At 38.0% G+C, this 17,858-nt stretch overlaps 2 protein-coding genes across 3 annotated transcripts in view; both read left to right on the forward strand.

Annotated features, from left to right (window-relative positions):
- pik3r2 (phosphoinositide-3-kinase, regulatory subunit 2 (beta)) overlaps positions 1-8,603 on the forward strand; it is a 64,432-nt gene extending 55,829 nt beyond the window's left edge. For both annotated transcript variants that reach the window (XM_072441884.1, XM_072441883.1), the window contains one exon: positions 835-8,603. In XM_072441884.1, coding sequence (XP_072297985.1) covers positions 835-1,039 — 205 coding nt within the window. In that variant the 3' untranslated portion in view covers positions 1,040-8,603. The remainder of the gene's footprint in view (positions 1-834) is intronic.
- Positions 8,604-11,168: 2,565 nt separating this feature from the next.
- On the forward strand, positions 11,169-14,902 carry LOC140356699 (gamma-interferon-inducible lysosomal thiol reductase-like). The gene is made up of 7 exons (XM_072441857.1): positions 11,169-11,405; positions 12,164-12,352; positions 13,502-13,576; positions 13,659-13,748; positions 13,843-13,995; positions 14,698-14,766; positions 14,830-14,902. The coding sequence occupies exons 1-7, from the start codon at positions 11,277-11,279 to the stop codon at positions 14,890-14,892; spliced, it is 768 nt and encodes a 255-aa protein (XP_072297958.1). The 5' UTR covers positions 11,169-11,276; the 3' UTR covers positions 14,893-14,902.
- The last annotated feature ends 2,956 nt before the right edge of the window (positions 14,903-17,858 follow it).

The following is a 17,858-nucleotide window of genomic DNA, read 5'->3' on the forward strand; positions in this document are numbered from 1 at the left end:
GGTATTGTGATAAATGTAAAAGAATTAGGACTGGGCGATATGGCCAAAAACTGTAATGTGGACAATTGTGTATTTACTAGATTTGAACAGAAGTCCCTCCCTGCCTTCAGCTACTACAATGTGTGCCTTAAAAAATGTCCATATTGAGTCCTGAACAGATTTTGTACAAAAAAGGAAAGCCAAAAAAGCCTCATTTCCAAATTTTAGAGGGACAGACATTATTTGTTACGATATATAGCACATTTGTTAAATAATAATAAATAATTCTCTAAAAGGCCTAAATGTTCTCTCAAGCCCCTCTCTTTCATATGTTTTTTTTAAGAGCAAAAGGACTGAAAAAATACTAAAGAAGCTCAAAATGATGAGAAATATATATTTTGTATTTCATTTGAAATAATTTTAAAAATAAAATTGCTTTGTGTATTTAAAACCTATTGGAATAAGTCATATTGTGACAAACCCAAAGATGTGTAAACTTGATTTTGTTATGTAGGGGGGGGGGAATTACAAACTGTTGCATATTTTTGTTTAGACCCAACTTTCCTCATTTACCAAGAACTAGTTGACTGCAACACATTTTCACATTTTGTAAATGTGAAGTTAGGATTTCTTCATTGGGTTACAGCTCCCGGTCAAACCTGTCACATGGGAAATGAATGGTATACAATGATTCACAGCAAGCTAGATTGTGTTGACTCACAACCTTGTTTGAACTAAGGCTAAGCTAGAGCTAAAGCTATCGAATTTAGCCATTTCATGAACAATTGGGTTGGGAAAAAAACTATATTAAGATTTGATTACACTTTATATAAATAGACTTGTCTTTCCTCCCAGTGTGGACGGCGACACCAAACACTGCGTCATCTACAAGACGGCCACGGGTTACGGATTCGCTGAGCCCTACAACCTGTACTCGTCCCTCAAAGACCTGGTGCTGCATTACAAGAACGTGTCTCTGGTCCAACACAACGACCACCTGAATGTCACTCTGGCCTACCCCGTGCTGGGCTGCTCTCCCAGCCAGCAGCACCCCAGATGAGATGCTCCCCACCACCACCACCCCCCGAGTGAGAGGGAGTGTTTAGGGCGGGGCCGGCCAGTGCAAAACCTAAAACTATGGTTACGTTTCAGTGGTGGGTAGAGCTCAGTGTTTCCACGTACTCGCACAAATCACGGCTTCAAGCACACCATGTATAGTTAGTCTGGCTAGCCGTTAGCCGTGTACATTGGATTTTTAAAATACGTGTCTAAGGACAACTAAAAGAAGCAGGCCCATGTTTAAAATAAGAGGTGTTCTCTCTCCTCTCCGCCTTGGACACGCGACAAAGGCCCAGCGTCACCCACAGACTGCCTGCACTCTGTAGACAACAGCCTGTCACTCACCTAGCAGACACTGGCTTGGCAAAACGTGGCTGTTCGCTTCACGTAGAAAAGCAAAAATACAATTAAAAAAGTGGACCAGGGGTGTTGTCACTGGAGTTTAAGATTTTTTAAAAGCGTGCTTAATAAGTGCCATAGAAAAAGCTTCGATTGACCACAAGCCTGTGTCAGAAGACTGTCAGAGAGGAAGGAGAAAATGGCCGTCGACAGCTTTAAAATTCAAACAAATCTATATTTTTATCAAATGTTTATATTTCAGCTGCTTTAGCTTGTCGCGATTTCCATTGTAGAGGTACAATGTACATGACACTGCATGGTACACGTGTCTTTGATATATTCAACAGGCTATACACAAGGCGAGAGAGTGGGTTTCACAAAGATAACAATTGGACTCACAATTGTTTTAGTCGAATGGTATTGAATGAATGTAATTTTTTTCAATAAGCAGAGAACCAACTTGAAACTATCGAGATGTCATATTCTCAACAACTTATTTACTAAAACATACAGTACATCTGGGTGGTTTCTTTAGGTGCTCAATGGTGTACCATGTAAGTTTTCTGGTGAGGAGAGATGTTATTTTGTTGCTTGGAATGTTCCACAGTTTGGCATTATACTTGTCTAGCTTGCATTTATTCAATTACAGGGGTTTTATGACTCAAAATGTACTTATCTGACCTGTAACTCAGGTATTTAGTATTGAACGATAACAAGTAGATCATGATTTTACATTTTGTTCATTAAAAACTGCAAAATGTATATAAAATGGCCTAGTAAGTACAATAATAGCTTACCACCATTGAGTGTGGAGTGAATTAATTATGCGCTGTGACGTTTCTTTGAATGGCCAAAAATGCGCTATATAAATATGATATGATACTATTTTCTGAGCACACGACCCTGGACAGTACAAGATTACCGGTACTCAAACATTACAACTATGAGTAAATGAATGACGAGGAAACCCATTAGGTTAAAAGCTCATTAAAGTTGATTTAGCAAAATATGTCCCTTTAATGCCATAGTGTGGAACAGACAAAAATAATCATTCTCAAGCAGCAGCAGCAAGCAGAAAATTGACAAATTGCACCTTTTTTAAAAGTCACATTTGATAATTTGTCTAACTTGTGGACAAAATGCTAACTATGTGAAACAGCTCTGAGGTGGAGAGGTACACAGCCTTCTTCCTCCTCTCCTCTCCTGACTTTTCGTAGATAATACCCTAGCCAGCGCTTGTTGTACTATATCTGTCGACTTAACCGCTGTCAGTGCGCCCCCTACATGTCCGACAGAGCATAGATCTACGTGATTAATATCCTCGGTACTGTATTTGCTTGGTAGACTGTTGTAAACGTCTTCTTTACTGTTCGACTCTTTACTCGCGATACTTTCCGTTTTATTCGACTGTTCTCACTGAGCTTCACATGTACAAAAGAAACATGTACAGTATATTTCAGACTCACATGCAGTCCGTGCATGTGAACGTTTTTTGTTTTTGTTTGAAACTTTGCTTCTAGGATCCAGCTAATGTGAGCCAAATGAAGGATGTCGTCTGTTTTCATGTAGCAGCCATTGCCAGCGTGGAGAGATTATACGATTGCGTGGAGTCTTTAGCTTAGTTTTTGTCATTTTTGCTTTTTGTTTGTTTTTTGTCAAACAGACTGGATCGGGATAGGACTATGCAGATGATTCAAACACAATTTCGCAGCTACTTTTCTCCTGATTTGGTAGATTTTTAAAATGTTATTTTTATTCATTTAATAACTTAAATCGTGCATCGTATAAAAACGTACACTGCATTGACACTTTATTCAAACTACAGCCCAAATCATGTAGATCTTTTTTTTTAACCTATAAAACATTTGATATTTAAAAACGTAAGATCAAAATGCAGCGTATTTCAATTCAAATGATCAGTCAGGATTAATCAACATGACTTTACATTGCACAGTTCTTGGCAGGTACAATAAATCCAAGAATCAAACTATGGGCGACAGCTGCCATGAGGGCTATATCACGTGCTGAGGAAGATTGAAAGTGCCTTTTTGTCCAGTAGGGGGGGCCAGAGTGTAACCCACATGCCAGTGCTAATCTCTTGCGTTTTAGAGGGCTAGTGTGTGGGGTTGAACGACTAGAATTGTTCCCATTTGAGTTCATTTGTCTTTTTATTTGTTTTATTGAAATTGTTTTGAGATATTTTGAGAGCCATACAATTATCTTTCTAATAATATTCAATAATCAGAATTTCACTTTCTTCAAACATTGCGATTTTGAAATGGTCATAATATAAAAAAATCTTGTGAATTAACTAAATTAATTTTTCATGTGACCAGCATCATTAACGCAAACATTTTTTTTCTCCATTGTTTAATTTTCCCAAGTGACTTCAAAAATTACGTTTAATTTTTTTGAAGTATAGATAGCGATTCAATCTGATATGGATTCATCTTTAAATGCCAATAGGTTGCATTCACGTTCTAGAATTTGATTGATTTCAGATGGAGAGCAGGGACCTATGTAACTTTATGGGAGATTTACTTTTTTCCCCCTCATTATTTGTTTGGGATTCGCTCCACAAACTTGTCATACTAATCTCATGGCTTTAAAGTCTTTTTAACTGACAACAATCACGTCATTTGAGTTTAATAATGGCCCTACATTCTGAAGCTGTTATTTAAAAAATATTTCACTTTGTTTATTTATGCTGACAGAGAAGACGTTGAACTTTGTGCTAGTTTTTGTTTAATGTGGACAGGCCCAGTAATTACTGAGATAAGAAACATACCAACAACAAATCTGCAATCTGACAGTAAATTCTTCCATAGAATTCTAGAATGTTGAATGCAACCTATTGCTACTTTGGCGTCAGTTAAGATTGACCCGTTTGTGAATATTGTAATGTTAGTCCTCCACACAGTTGTTATTGCTGCTTTGTGTTTCAGTAATTGCAAATTTCGTTGTATAAAAATGATAATAATGTAAGCATGTTATAAAAGAAAAGAAGATTTTTGTTGATAATCATAGTTGTTACATATTCCTTCATTTTGCGGTGGCGGCTGTACAGAAGCTTGGTGCTCATTTTATTTGCATTGTTTTGTTTTGTTTTAATTGACACAGTTTAGCTCCAAATGTGAAGCGTGTATAACCGGAATGGTCCCGTTGTTCTACAGTAATAAGCTCTTTGACGTGAATGCATGCAGCAGTGTTTTTTTTTTTTTTTTGTCTCAGTATGTTTTTCAGGTAGGATTTGTTGGACCAATGATTTTTTTAGCCACCGCACTTTGTTTCACACATCACACACTTCAAACTCATCGTTGTGTGTTTAAAACCCAACAACCCCAAACTAACTGAGAAATAGTGTGGCTTACCGTTTTTTTGTTTTGTTTCCATAGAGCTGTAACAGGAGTGTTTTTAAAAAAAAATGTAGATAGTGGAATGAACCGTGTACAGTGATGTTTTGTAAAAAAAAATCACAGTTTTTGACTAATTTGTTTGTCCTCCGTAGAGCGTGTGCACAGTTATTCACGTTAGCAAAGGCTAGCTTGTTATGCAAATTGTGTCCAGTCGGTAAAAAAAAAAATTCAGCTACCATGTACAGTAGATTCACAGTGTGATCATGAGAAAGTATTCGACGTGTAATTGTTTTCCTGTTTATGCAGACTTTGGACATCTGTGACATGCATGAATTGCTTCGTTTACAGTTGGTGTAAGTGCGTCCCCCGGTGGCTTGTTGTTCTAGTCGTCGGTTTGGTTCAGTGCTGGTTACTCGGTCCTCAGTGTTTTTGACTCAGGAGCAGCAAAGATGGCACATTTTTTTACCCAAAAAACACACAGACTGATTCAGGAAACTACGTTCATCAGGGATTGGTTCATGTTTAAAGGTCCCCTGTTTGTACAGCTGATTTTTTGCTGTGTACAATTGGATAAATACAGCGCCGTCAATTACTCACATTGTGCTTTTAATGCTTTTCTTTTTAAAAGACACATATTCTGCATTGTTTGATTTTTATTGATCTTTAAACATGTCCTTGAGTACCTCTGCTTTGGCTCTCATGTTATGATTTTTTTGAGTTAGAGCTCCATCTACTGGCTGGAGAGGGAATTACATAGGGTAGATAAACAAACCTAGCTTCCCCCCGACATGCAAATTCAGGCACGCAGTTGTAATGAATGCAATTTGACTGCAGAAATATAATGACTTATGGATCAAAACAGCTGATCTAAGAGCTCTACATATGATGTCACACAACCGAAATTCAAACAGAGTGTTTTTTGAGGCTCAGAAAGCAGAGGACTTACTAAACCGGATTCATCATACAAGCCTGAATTAAGCTAAATACAACTCCGGGTTTGTTTTTGATGATGGAACAATGTTGTAACATGGTAAAAAACTCAAAAAAGTCAACTTTGTACAATAAGTGTCCTTTAAAGCTTAATTCAGATTATATTCTCAACACAGTGTGCAGTTTGACCCATCAGAGTTAAAAGCACCAGTCTCATCGTGATTTTCTAAGTCACAACCAGCTTAACCATACTTGTGACTGCGAGAGAGATTTTTTTTTTTGCTCATGGATGATTTTGGAACCAGCTAAAAACTCTCAATTTACCCTATGGACCAACAAAACAAAACAGGGGACCTTAAATAGCAGCCATTTTCAAACAGGGAAAGCAATTCATACATGTGATCTCATCCCAAAGTTGTAAAGGAGCTCCACGCCATACTCACCATAGATAAAATGCCAGCAATGCAACGTTCAGTAGCAATGATTCTCAGAGAAGATTTGACAGCACGAGCGGCAGCAGCGCGGCGCTTCGGCCCGGGCTCCTCAGCTGTTATATATCGGATATGCATTTGAGCTAATCAAGAAACGACTTTTTTACGCGACTAATCCTGATATTTTTTCATCCGCTTTGGTGCACTGTAAATTACGTTTCCTTGAGATGGCTACTACGCTCACAAAGCACACATACAAAACAAGAAAAACTATATATATTTGGTGTCTATTGTAGGTTTGAAGATTGAGAGAATATTTTGAGATATATTCTGCTTATATATCTATATTTTTGAATTCTGTGATTCTGATTTGAACTGTGCGCGGACGCAAATCAGAGAGAGATGTGCAGCTGCGTTTTTACTACTCCGCTGTTTGTTAATTCGTCAGACTTCCAGACTTCATCATTGAGCATGATTTTTCAGGATGAAGCAGGCTTGTGTACATTTGTGTGTTAACAAGAACTACAGAGCGATTGCATTTATATAAGAAAAAAATAATAGTAGAGACAGGAGTTGTTTCTTTCTTTATTTCTACTTTTGAAATATTTTTTGAGATATTATTTTTTTGGTTGTGAATAGAGGCAGTGTTAATTTTGCACCACAAAAGAGACACTTGTAGCGAGTTTAAGAAGAATGGAGCGACCACATATACAGCACGGTACATGATCAATTCTAACTGTGCTAATTTTGTCATTAGCATGGATAAAGTTAGGAGGTGGGTAATATTGAAAAATGAATAATTTGTTACTGTTTTGGATGACAATAGAGGTTATGCAGATGACATACAGTCAGAATTTTAGCTGTGAGGGGCAAAACTCTTCTTTTGGCACACACGTGCACATGGCGGCACACGCACATGTGCCTGTGTAGGTTGACATTGAAATATCAAACCCAAATGTGAATGGACTATAATATTAAAGGTGGAATGGACGATTTTTTTCAGCAAATTTTTCATCATATTTCCTCGTGGCGTGGATAAATCATTTGTCCTGCCACGTATCAATCATAAAACGCACCTACCGCTCACCTGCAGCCGCGTCAGACTCGTCCCCACGTTTCCGCGTGCCTAAGCGCATGGATCTATCATAATATAGTTCCCTCAGTGTACGTGGCAAAATGAAGACGAAGAAAGACTTTTCGAGCTGACGCAGAAGTGGACAGAAATCTACGGGAGACGAGAGATGCGATGCGCTCTGTTGCGCTAATAAACAAACGCACGTGTGTGTTGTATCAGTCCGAACGGGGGAGTGCGCATGCGCACTTCCGCCTGCGTTCTCAAATCGCCGAAAAATCGTCCATTGCGCCTTTAACCATTTAATTGCAGAAATATCACTTTCAAGACTTGTTTATCCAATTTGACAAATTTCCAAAACGACCTTTGTGATAATTATGCATTTTTCAATATATGTTCCACCTAGAAAAATTGATAATTGGTTTAAAGTTATAATTACTTATTTACATGCTTTTTGTGATACTTTGATTATAATACCAAAAGTTGTGGTCGCTCTGAGTGATTTTCTTTGGCCTGGCCTCAGCTCAGGCAGTGCAGATGGACTCAAATGCCATACAGAAGGTACAGCCATGCACAAGCGGCAAGAACGATCCCTACTTCAGCGGATCTGTGTACATGTTCAAAACCTTTGAAAGTGTTTTTTTATGGTGCACGAGTATATTTGTTTTATTGGCTTTTTTTAAAAGGCCGCAAATACTTGTCTGTCCAAATGTTTATTTTTGTTTGTTCCTATCTGTTCATGGTTAACCCGTACAGAGCCTATAAAGAAAAAAATAAGCTAGCTTGATTTATTTTCCCACGAACAGAAAAAAAAAAAAACGTTTACAGTGTGTAATTCAACAGTAAAAAAATATGCTTTCAGTCAGACTATCGGTGTGATCCACTATGCACCAACAGATGGCTTTTTATTTCTTTCATTTCTTTGTCATTTTGAATTTCAACAACTTTCTCTGTTCAGATCTCAATAAAATGTGGTCGGATTTGGAACAGTGCTCCCTGTATCATTCAAAATAATAATATTTTACATTTTATGGTTTGCATTTTTAAAATAAACTAAATTTAAGGCATAAAACAAACAAATAAATCATACAGTTTCTTTGTATTTAAATTTTCAGAGTTTGTCGTTTATCACACATGCCACAATGTTAACAGTGTTTTAGCCAATGATCTTGACCTAACAAAAAACAACAGAATCATCATAATAGAGGAGCACTGTTCAGTCCAAAAGGTTGTGTTGTGCTGTAACACGCCTGTTGTCCACATGTGACGGTCCACTGTTACTCTTGCTTCTTTATCCAGGTTTTCTATATATCAATATCTCACTGTAAAATGCTTGCTTCAGAATTGTTTTCAGACAGGTATTCTTTCTCTCATTGTTACGATTCTGTAGGCTGATGCAATGATTTTACAAGACAATAAAAGATATATCAAAAACAACTCGCGTTGAGTGTTTTGTGTTTCAGTTTTCATTTATATATAATACTGTCTGTTTTCCATCCAGTTTCTACTGCTTAGCAATATCAGTGGAAAGTAACAAAGTGTAAAAGTAAAAGTACTATACTTAAGTAAAGTACAGTTACCGAAATATTTTTTACAACGGCTACTAACTACTTTTACTTTACTTTTACATTTAAGAGCAGGTGTACTTTCCACTCCATTTTTTTTTTTTTTACTTACTACTTACTTTCATACTTTAAGCTTTGTAGTATCTATTTAAAAATGTATGGTACTTCAAGTAAAAAGTTAAAGGCACAGTATGTACATTTCTGGAGGTGGAAAGTCACCTGCATGATTCCATGGAAATACCTTTGAACATTCCCCATGGAGATAGATATGTTTTATGCCATACTGTGGAATCTTAGGAACAATATTTCCATAGAAACAAGCAGGAGGAGGCTCTTCCAGGCCAAGTACGAGTCAGTTTTGTGATAAAAGGCTGCTCACTGCAGCAACACAGTTGTTATGTGAAAAAAAGTCTTATTGGCTAAAAAGTTACGTTCTGTGTCTTGAAGTTGATTTTTCTATGTGCTATTTATAGTTCTACTTTTTTGCTCCTGTGTCTGTACTTAAGTAACAAAGGTTATGAGATAAAGAAAAAAACAGTTGTCTATGCGGGTATAAATAGTGGCGAAAAATATATAAACATACATAGTCGAGTATTCCCACAGACAAAAAAACCCAAGGCACTCTGTTGATTTGCAAAAATAATTAAAAAGCCTTTATTATAACATAGCTTTAAGTTTAAAATACGCACCAGCGCATTTCAGCCCTAACGTGGCCTTCCTCAGGGTGCAAACAAATAAAGGTTATGAATTCACTTCATTCAATGATTAATTAAACACAATATGTCCTTGTTTTTTTCCATCATAAAAACTTCCAACAAAACAGAACAGACATGGCAAGAAGACACATAATAGACTTGGCAAAGCAACACTGAAATCTGGACAAGTGAAAAATTGGCCCTCTCTTATGACTACTTATTTTTAAACTTGTAAGGATGAATAGGAATGAAGGGAAGCAAAGTGAATCGGTCCCCGGGTTGTCATGGGGTTGTCACAGTCATGTGAGAGTCAGCAGGTGAACTGTAATGATTTGTTTGACTCAGAACTGAATCAACATATAAAACTGCAACTGTCACATGCAAAAGCATCAGGATGGATTGTGTAAGTATTATTCAGTATTTTGTTAAATTCATCTCAAATGTTAGGGTTGGGCAATATGAACAAAAAATAATCACAATTTTGCTCATTGTAACCCATTGTTTTCACTTGTCAGTTTGGTTTTATTTGTCTATTTTAAAAAATACATTAATATTATTAATGCATTTATATAATTTAGATATTGTTCCCCTTGAAACAAATCCGTAAACATTTAGGTCAGAGAGTTATAATGGTTATGATATTTGTAATGGTCTCCTTATTTGAAAATACCTATAAAAGTCCTGTTCCTCCAAGCCTTTCCAAGTTTTTGAATAGATTTTTTTTACAATCTGGTAAAAAACAAACAAAAAAAAACCCTTTTGATATTCAGAACTTTAATCAGGTTTGTGCTATTTGGTACAAAACCTTGGTCATAAGCCAACCAGCTTGAGATTTTAACATTAGTTTGTCCGATTTGATTATGTCCTTCCAGGTCGTAAGCACTGATTTTATCCAGGGATTCTTAATTCCCTCTAATTTACTCTACTCTTTGTCATATGCCAGTAAAGCCTGTACAAGAACCGACACAACATCTATGGTTCCAAGCACAAAGTAAATAACAGAGGGGACCAGGCACAGCCCTGGCACACCCCTCTTTCCAGTGTGAGTGGATCTGTTAAGTGACCGTTGATTTGAATTCTTAATCTTGGACCATCATAATTGTTATTCAACTATTACGGTAAGTATTCTATTTGAATTTTGTTCCGCATTTCTAATACATAAATAAATAAGGCCAGCTAATTGAGTCAATCTTTTAATCTATTCTCAGTGTCCAAACTAATTAATACAGCTTAGTTTAGCTGTTTTGTTTAAGACTCATTGTGAGTAAAGATCATCCTACAGAGACACTTATCAAATATAAAATCTGTAAATGACAATCTGCTGCTTGTCACAGTCAAAAGTCACAAGGAAAAGGCGGGGCTTATCAGTTCTGCAGTTTTTCAACAGGAAGTCAATGGGCTTGTTTCTACTTAAGTTTCTTACTAAATTGTTTCCTCATTTCTTATTTATATCACTTACTTCTTCTCTGATTATGCTTTTATGAAAATAATCTCTCACCAACACGAAGATAAGACCATCACAGGACCGGCTTCAGTTCAACCTGGTATAACAACCGCCCCAAAACCATGAAACAAAGCATTAAACTCGCACAAACTTATATGACTCATGATGTTGAGCCGGAGCATTAATTTTTTGCTTCATCGTCATTTTTTTTTTTTTTTAACCTCGTGATTCCTCTTAGTGCTACTGTGACCACGTGATGCGCAACCAATCAGCAAGCGCGCAGCTGGCACACGGAAGCAGCGGCGCCGTATTAAAAGTTGGCCGTGTTTGTTACTACTTTATCTAATACCGCCGCTGCTCATCTGTCTGCAGTCATTCAAGCCGTGCAGAGCGAGTCGAACACACGATGAAGGCACTACCTCTGCTGCTGCTCGCCGTGTGGGGGAACTTAAGCTCGGGCAGCGGGGCCGAGTTTCGTTGCGCTCACTCCCCATCAACCTGGTGCTCTTCTGTGGAGGCTGCAGTCCAGTGTGGGGTGAGAGAGGACAGGGACTCATGGATCTGTTATTTCTTCATCTCTGCACTTTTATAATATTGTCTGTGCTTTCTAAACATTTGGTTGTGGTCTATTTGGGGCATAAAACAAGGAACCTGACCGGAGAGTAAAATAATAATAAGTCCCATTTAGTCCAAAGTTTTTCAAATTTAATCTGAATGTCAATTTTTCCATTTGTCTAATGTCTGTCACTGTGTCAGTCCAGTCCTTGATCGCCGTTGAGGTCTGTGTAATCCTCTTCTTTGTGACTATATTTTTTCCTGCTGCCAAAAGTATGTTCCAAAGGTATCCATTGATTGTGTCTATGGCAGGAGTGAGGCCAAAATACATTGCATTACATAAATACACGTTTTAAAATAAAAAAAGAGATGTGCGATGTGAAAAACAACAGTCTGCAGTGCATCCACAGTTTGCATTTCCTTGCAGCGTTCAGGTTTCATCACATCTGATTCTGGGTGTGAGGAGCTGTTTTTTTTTTTACTTTTTAGACTAAAACCCACTGGTATTGACGCCATATTGTATGGCACTGATCACAAATCTGCATTGTTTATGTTCATGAATTCAATATTGAAAGCCATTTTTTTTCATCAGTATGAAGACAAAAAAAAACGTGTGTTTTTTTTTGCATATTGTCCAGCCTTTATGTAACTTGTTCACTATATTTTGTATTTTTTTCAAAGCTGACAATATCTTGTAGCCATTTGAAGCCAGATTTTATGTATGGTTGTTCTTTTCAGGTGTTGCAGCAGTGTCTGGAGGCTAACTACACACAGTCGAGGCAGACAGCAGATCCAGTGAAGATTGAGCTGTACTATGAGAGCCTGTGTCCCGGCTGTAGGAACTTCATCACATCCATGCTCTACCCCACGTCTGTGCTGCTGGGAGACATCATGGACCTGACCCTGGTGCCCTATGGCAACGCTCAGGTACGGCCGCGCAATGAGGCCAGTGTTTCGTTTATTGCTTAAGGAAAAAAAACAAAAAGTTGTGTTTCAGCTTCCTGTTGCATCATTTTGCAGACTCTTTCCCATTCAAAAGTTATAATGTTTAATTTTAAATTAAATTTGGCAGTGAGTGGCAAACTGTAGGAGAGTCAATGGTGAATAAAGAAATGTGCTCCTAAATTGAGATGGAGGAAGTGTCTGGGGAGGGGAAGTCTGGGAGTCCCTGCTTAGACTGCTGCCCCCGCGACCCGGCCCCGGATAAAGCGGAAGAAGATGATTGATGGATGCTCCTAAATTGCTGCTACACTATAATAACAAATATATACCTCTCAAACCCTTCTTAGTAATTAGTTTTTACCTGACTTAAAAAAAGAAAACAAAATATTAAGTACCGGTAAACAATAGCAGATAAACAGGAACACTGCAGCTACGATCACATTGTCACTGATACAGACTTTGGGGTCACACATAGTTGATCTCATTACCTTTCTCTCCTTTAAATAAGATGTTTTGTTTTCATTTCGTGAGGAAATTATAGTAAAATGTTGAAGAGCAATTTTGGAATAAAAGTCATGTTGGCCCATAACCTTTTATAAACTAAATTCTGTTCTGAGAAAAGCACTTGTCGAAGTTGCTTTTAGGATTTAAATTGTGGGACATTCCTGGTAATATTACATGATAATAAGTCTGTACGGCCTCAACATTTCATAGTATTACTAAAGTCAAAGTAATTGTTACAATTTATGAAGTGATTTTCCAAAACATATGTAAACAGAACATATGTATAATTGCAGCAAATAAATTAAGTATGCTGTGTTAGTTGATTTGACGATAAAGGTAAACACAAAATAAAGAATATAAAGTAATGCTAAATGACAGTAAATCACATCTCCCAGAATCCTGTTGTTTTTTCCTGTTTACCGACTCATTAGCCCCAAGCACCCAGTGAGTATAGTGCCCCACCTGCACCTCAGAGACAGAAGCAAACACACATCACATGTCAGGTAGTTCTCCACCGCAGATGCACCCCGTCTTGCTTTGTGTCTGGGTTTGTGTCATTAACCCTTCATTCTGGACATGGACTTTTGACTTACTGATGTCCCTAATGACACAATGGTGTTTTTCTTTCAGGAGTCATTTGATGGAGATAAATATATTTTTAAATGCCAGCATGGAGTGGATGAGTGTGTGGGCAACATGATCGAGGTACACTTTTCCTTCCAGGACACGTCCACATTCTACATTAAAAATGAACACTTTAGTGTTTTAAACATGTTTTCTTACACAGGCCTGTTTGCTGAACCTGACCAACTCTGATCCTTTTCTTCCCATCTTCTGCATGGAGGCTTCCAATGATCCTGTGAAGGCCGCCCAATTGGTTAGAAATCCCTATTATTAAAACAGTTAAAACAGAGTCTTTGCGTAAAAAGCACAACTGTTGGTTACTTTAGTCTCTTCTGTTCCTTGTTCAGTGTGTGGATCTGTTTTCACCTCAACTGGGCTGGGAGAGGCTGATGAAATGTGTGAATGGAGACTTGGGAAACCAGATCATGCACCAAAACGCCCTGAAGACCCAAGCACTGAAGCCTCCTCACAATTATGTGCCCTGGATTGTCATCAATGGGGTAAAACTACACGATTAGTATTATTTAAAATGTCACTTGAAATACATCTCGTCGGGTAATTGCTAAGATACAACGGTTATGCTAAATACCAGTTCCGGAGATGAAGCAAACTCTGTAAAATTTAGAGGAGAGTGTTAAGATTACAAGGGAAAATGTGTATATATAAAACAGATTCAGAACTAGAGAAATAACATTGTAGTTTTAGAATTTCTGTGAGATAGATCACAATTTTTCAATTATTTGCAATTATTGACGATTACCGGTAAATATGAAATCAAACTTGAGTAATATAATTAAGTTAACACATAATAAGCATTTTACATGTAGCTTTTCGTTTTTGTAATCTTGACTGATTTCAATTGCTTCGTCTTGATCGTTATCATAGTTTTCTTATCTTGACATCTCTTTTCAGAACAATTAATTAGAATAATCTGTATGCCGCCTTCATAACTAGTGTGCTATTGTCTGGTATTAATAAACTGTTTATTTTTGTAAAAATGCCTATACAATGTGCAGGACAATACTGGATCACCCGCATGGATCGCTCAAAACACAAAGCATAGACGTTTATTTTGCAAAACATTTCACTTACCGGTGAATAAATCACAAGAAAACATTTTAGTTTTATCAAAGCATAGTTTAAATATTTTTCCCTTTTTTATATTCCGAGTTTTTTTTACAAATATTTATTTGTTGTTCCAGGTCCACACAGAAGACCTGCAGGACAAAGCCTTTGATGCTCTTGTGCCTCTTGTGTGTGACATGTACAAGGTACTGTCCGAATATGGTATGTATTTTAGGCAAGTATTTATTAAATGTAAACTGTGTTTTTAGGGTGAGAAGCCTGCAATCTGTGGAGGGAAGGGGAGACGTTTCAAAAGCTACAGCCACAAATGAAGAACAGCACTGCCTTTCCTGAAAACTCTACCTCAGCTTGGTGGTGATGGACCAAGAGTAAAACAAAAGGGAATCTTGTACTGTATCAACAATGTATATTTCACAACAGCACATTTTTTTAATATAAGCTATATAAAATTATTTCAACATAAAGCAAGTTTCTAGTCGTTGTGGTTCTTTGGTTCTTCTGAGCAGTGGTGGAAGAATTACAACCTACAAGTTCATCCAGAAGAATGATTGCCTGGATTATTTTTAAGTCATTACATTATATGTGTTATAGAATATAATATAAATCAAGACAAATGTTACAAGATGTTTCAATCCTTATATTTTTTTATTTGCTACAAAGCCAAGACCTGAACTCAAAGCCTTTAGGCAGGATGTCACCATGAATGTGATGAAAAATAACCCCTCAAACATGTAGTTGATAATTGTTAATTATTGACTGAGGTTCGGGAGCAGGACAATGCCTCAACCTCTTACTCCAGCAACCACGCCTACACACTTAACCACACCTCTTGATTACCCAGAAGAAGATACACAGGTCTATCCCAGCATCTCTTGTCTCTGCTCTCTCGACCCCACCCTCCCTCCCCATGTCTCTGTCATCAACACATCACCATCTAAGGTAGGGGTGTCAAACTCATTTGGGCCGCGGGCCGAATTTCAACGCTCAGGCTGGGTCGCGGGCCGAACATAACGTAAAACATAAAACTATTAAAAATATAAGAATTTCAGTTTTATATAGCCTATATAGCTTTATATAGCCTACGCTGTTTTGAAGCAATTACTGGATCGATAAAAACATTTTTGACTCAAAACGTCTGTTCTCATAAACTGAAATGCATTTAGAAAAAACAAGTGTAATTTCAGCAATACTGTGCTTCAGGTTAAGTGCATTACAACTTCAGAGTTGATCTACAGTTCTACAAAGAGATAAACATTTGACTTTATAACAAAATAAACTTCTCAAGATCTAAAAAAACCTTTTAAATGTACTAACTAACATTTCCATGTCTGTGTAGTTATCTGTACACCTGAACTGACACACCACCAGGGCCGGCCTAGCCTATAAGCGAACTAAGCAGCCGCGTAGGGCCCCGAGGCGTTAATAGGGCCCCCAATCTGGCAACCCGTCTTATGAGAAGTGCAAGCGCAGCGTGCGCCACTAGTGTAGTAGCGCTGCTGGCGCGGCAGCGCACACAGCGGTAACATAAAACGCACAAACCGCATTTATTTGTAATGACAATCTGGCAACCAAGACACCAAACCTGCGCTGATTGGTCAACTTCATTGTGCGCGAGCAGAACGAGAGTAAAACATAAATACAACACAACGTGGTCATCATGTCCAGAGGAATATATCTCCTGGTGCCGAAAAACGAAAGAAGAAACTTCTCGACGATGTAAAGAAACTGCAAACTCAACAACACTCACCAGGTATTGAACTTATCTTACAAAGAGACGGTTAATGCTGCTGTTTGAAACAACACGAGTCTGTCACGTTAGTTCGCTCAGACTGGAGGCGACGAGAGCTCTGCCCCGCGCACAATATGTGTCTGAATGAAAGATAATAAGCTTAACATTTACACCAGCTGAGGCCGGTGAGGGGCGTCTGTGCCCCGGGTCACTAAGAGGCGGAGATCCGGTCCGGACGAGCGCCGTCTCGTCCAGAACCTCTGACGTGAGACTTTGGAGTGAACAGTGTGCGGCCCCTGTCCCGGGCCCCTGTCCCGGGCCCCTGTCCCTGTCCCTGTCCCGGGCCCCTGTCCCGGGCCCCTGTGCAGCCTCAGTCAGAGATAAGCGGTTTGAGTTTGCGTCCCTCTCTCTCACATCACCATGTGTGAGATCAATCGTGACTCGTGATGTCTGTTTTACTTTGACTTCTTAAAGTGCAATGAGTGGAACGTAAAATGTGTGCATGTCAGGTCCATCAGCCAATCACATTGCAGCATTGTTTCATGCAGGAGTCCAGTGTGTGGTGTTCTGATCAGAACAAACATTTATATTGTAATTCACTTTTAATAGAGCAATAAAACATTTCAATTTATTCAAAAAGCATCATTAGACTATTTGTTATAAATTATAATAAATTGATAGTGAAAAATAACCAGACATATTATGATTACGTCTGTTATAGAATAATACTGTATATTTTTATACAAAAGTGGCAAAGTTGCAGAAACGCAGTCTCTTCACTATAGCGAGGTTTGGACCTTCACTTCTAGTTCTGTTCATTCTCTGGGAATAACATGTTTGCACCGTTTTATCAGTGTTAATTGTTAATCAAGCAATGCTTATGCCATTTGTTTAATTTAATATAACTTGTTTTGTCACTTTGGCAAGAAGGAACAGTTGGGAGCTGTAAAAGATAAATTAGTAAGGATAACTATTACTTTTACATTTTCAGTTAAAATGAATCAATTTGACCATCATTATTTTTCATAGCCAATATTGTATTGAGTAATTAAGTACACTAATGTATTAATAACTGGCTTTAGTCATTTTCTCCTGGCACAGTTTCATCACATCTTCATTTTATAGCATTACAACCTCAACATTTGACTCTTACTTTAGCCGGCTGGACCACATTAAAATGCACCAGAAGACCCAAAAAAGGTCTGAAAATCTCCCCCAGACCCCCCCCTGTTCATTAATTTAAACTGCTAATGTGGCTGTAGACCCTTAACGCCCACAAATACGCCCAAAAACCTATCTGGGACGTGTGTTATTTGTACAGGGAGTAGAGGTGATGTCAGCGGAATACCAAGTTGCATTGTGGGATTTAAGTTATCAATATTTGAGCTTGTGAGGTGCTGAGAATAAACTAACTGGCAAACGGATGCCCTGGAGTTTTGGTGCGCTTTGTTTGCGTTGAAGAAAGTTCCCATTTGTGAATTGTTCACTGACAATGGCAATAAAACTGATTCTGATGACGTGGTGAGGGGCCCCCAAAAATGTTTTCGC

Source organism: Eucyclogobius newberryi, unplaced genomic scaffold (assembly GCF_026437365.1).
Source record: "Eucyclogobius newberryi isolate DKJ021-1_F unplaced genomic scaffold, fEucNew1.0.hap1 SCAF_12, whole genome shotgun sequence".
Taxonomy (NCBI): Eukaryota; Metazoa; Chordata; class Actinopteri; order Gobiiformes; family Gobiidae; genus Eucyclogobius; species Eucyclogobius newberryi.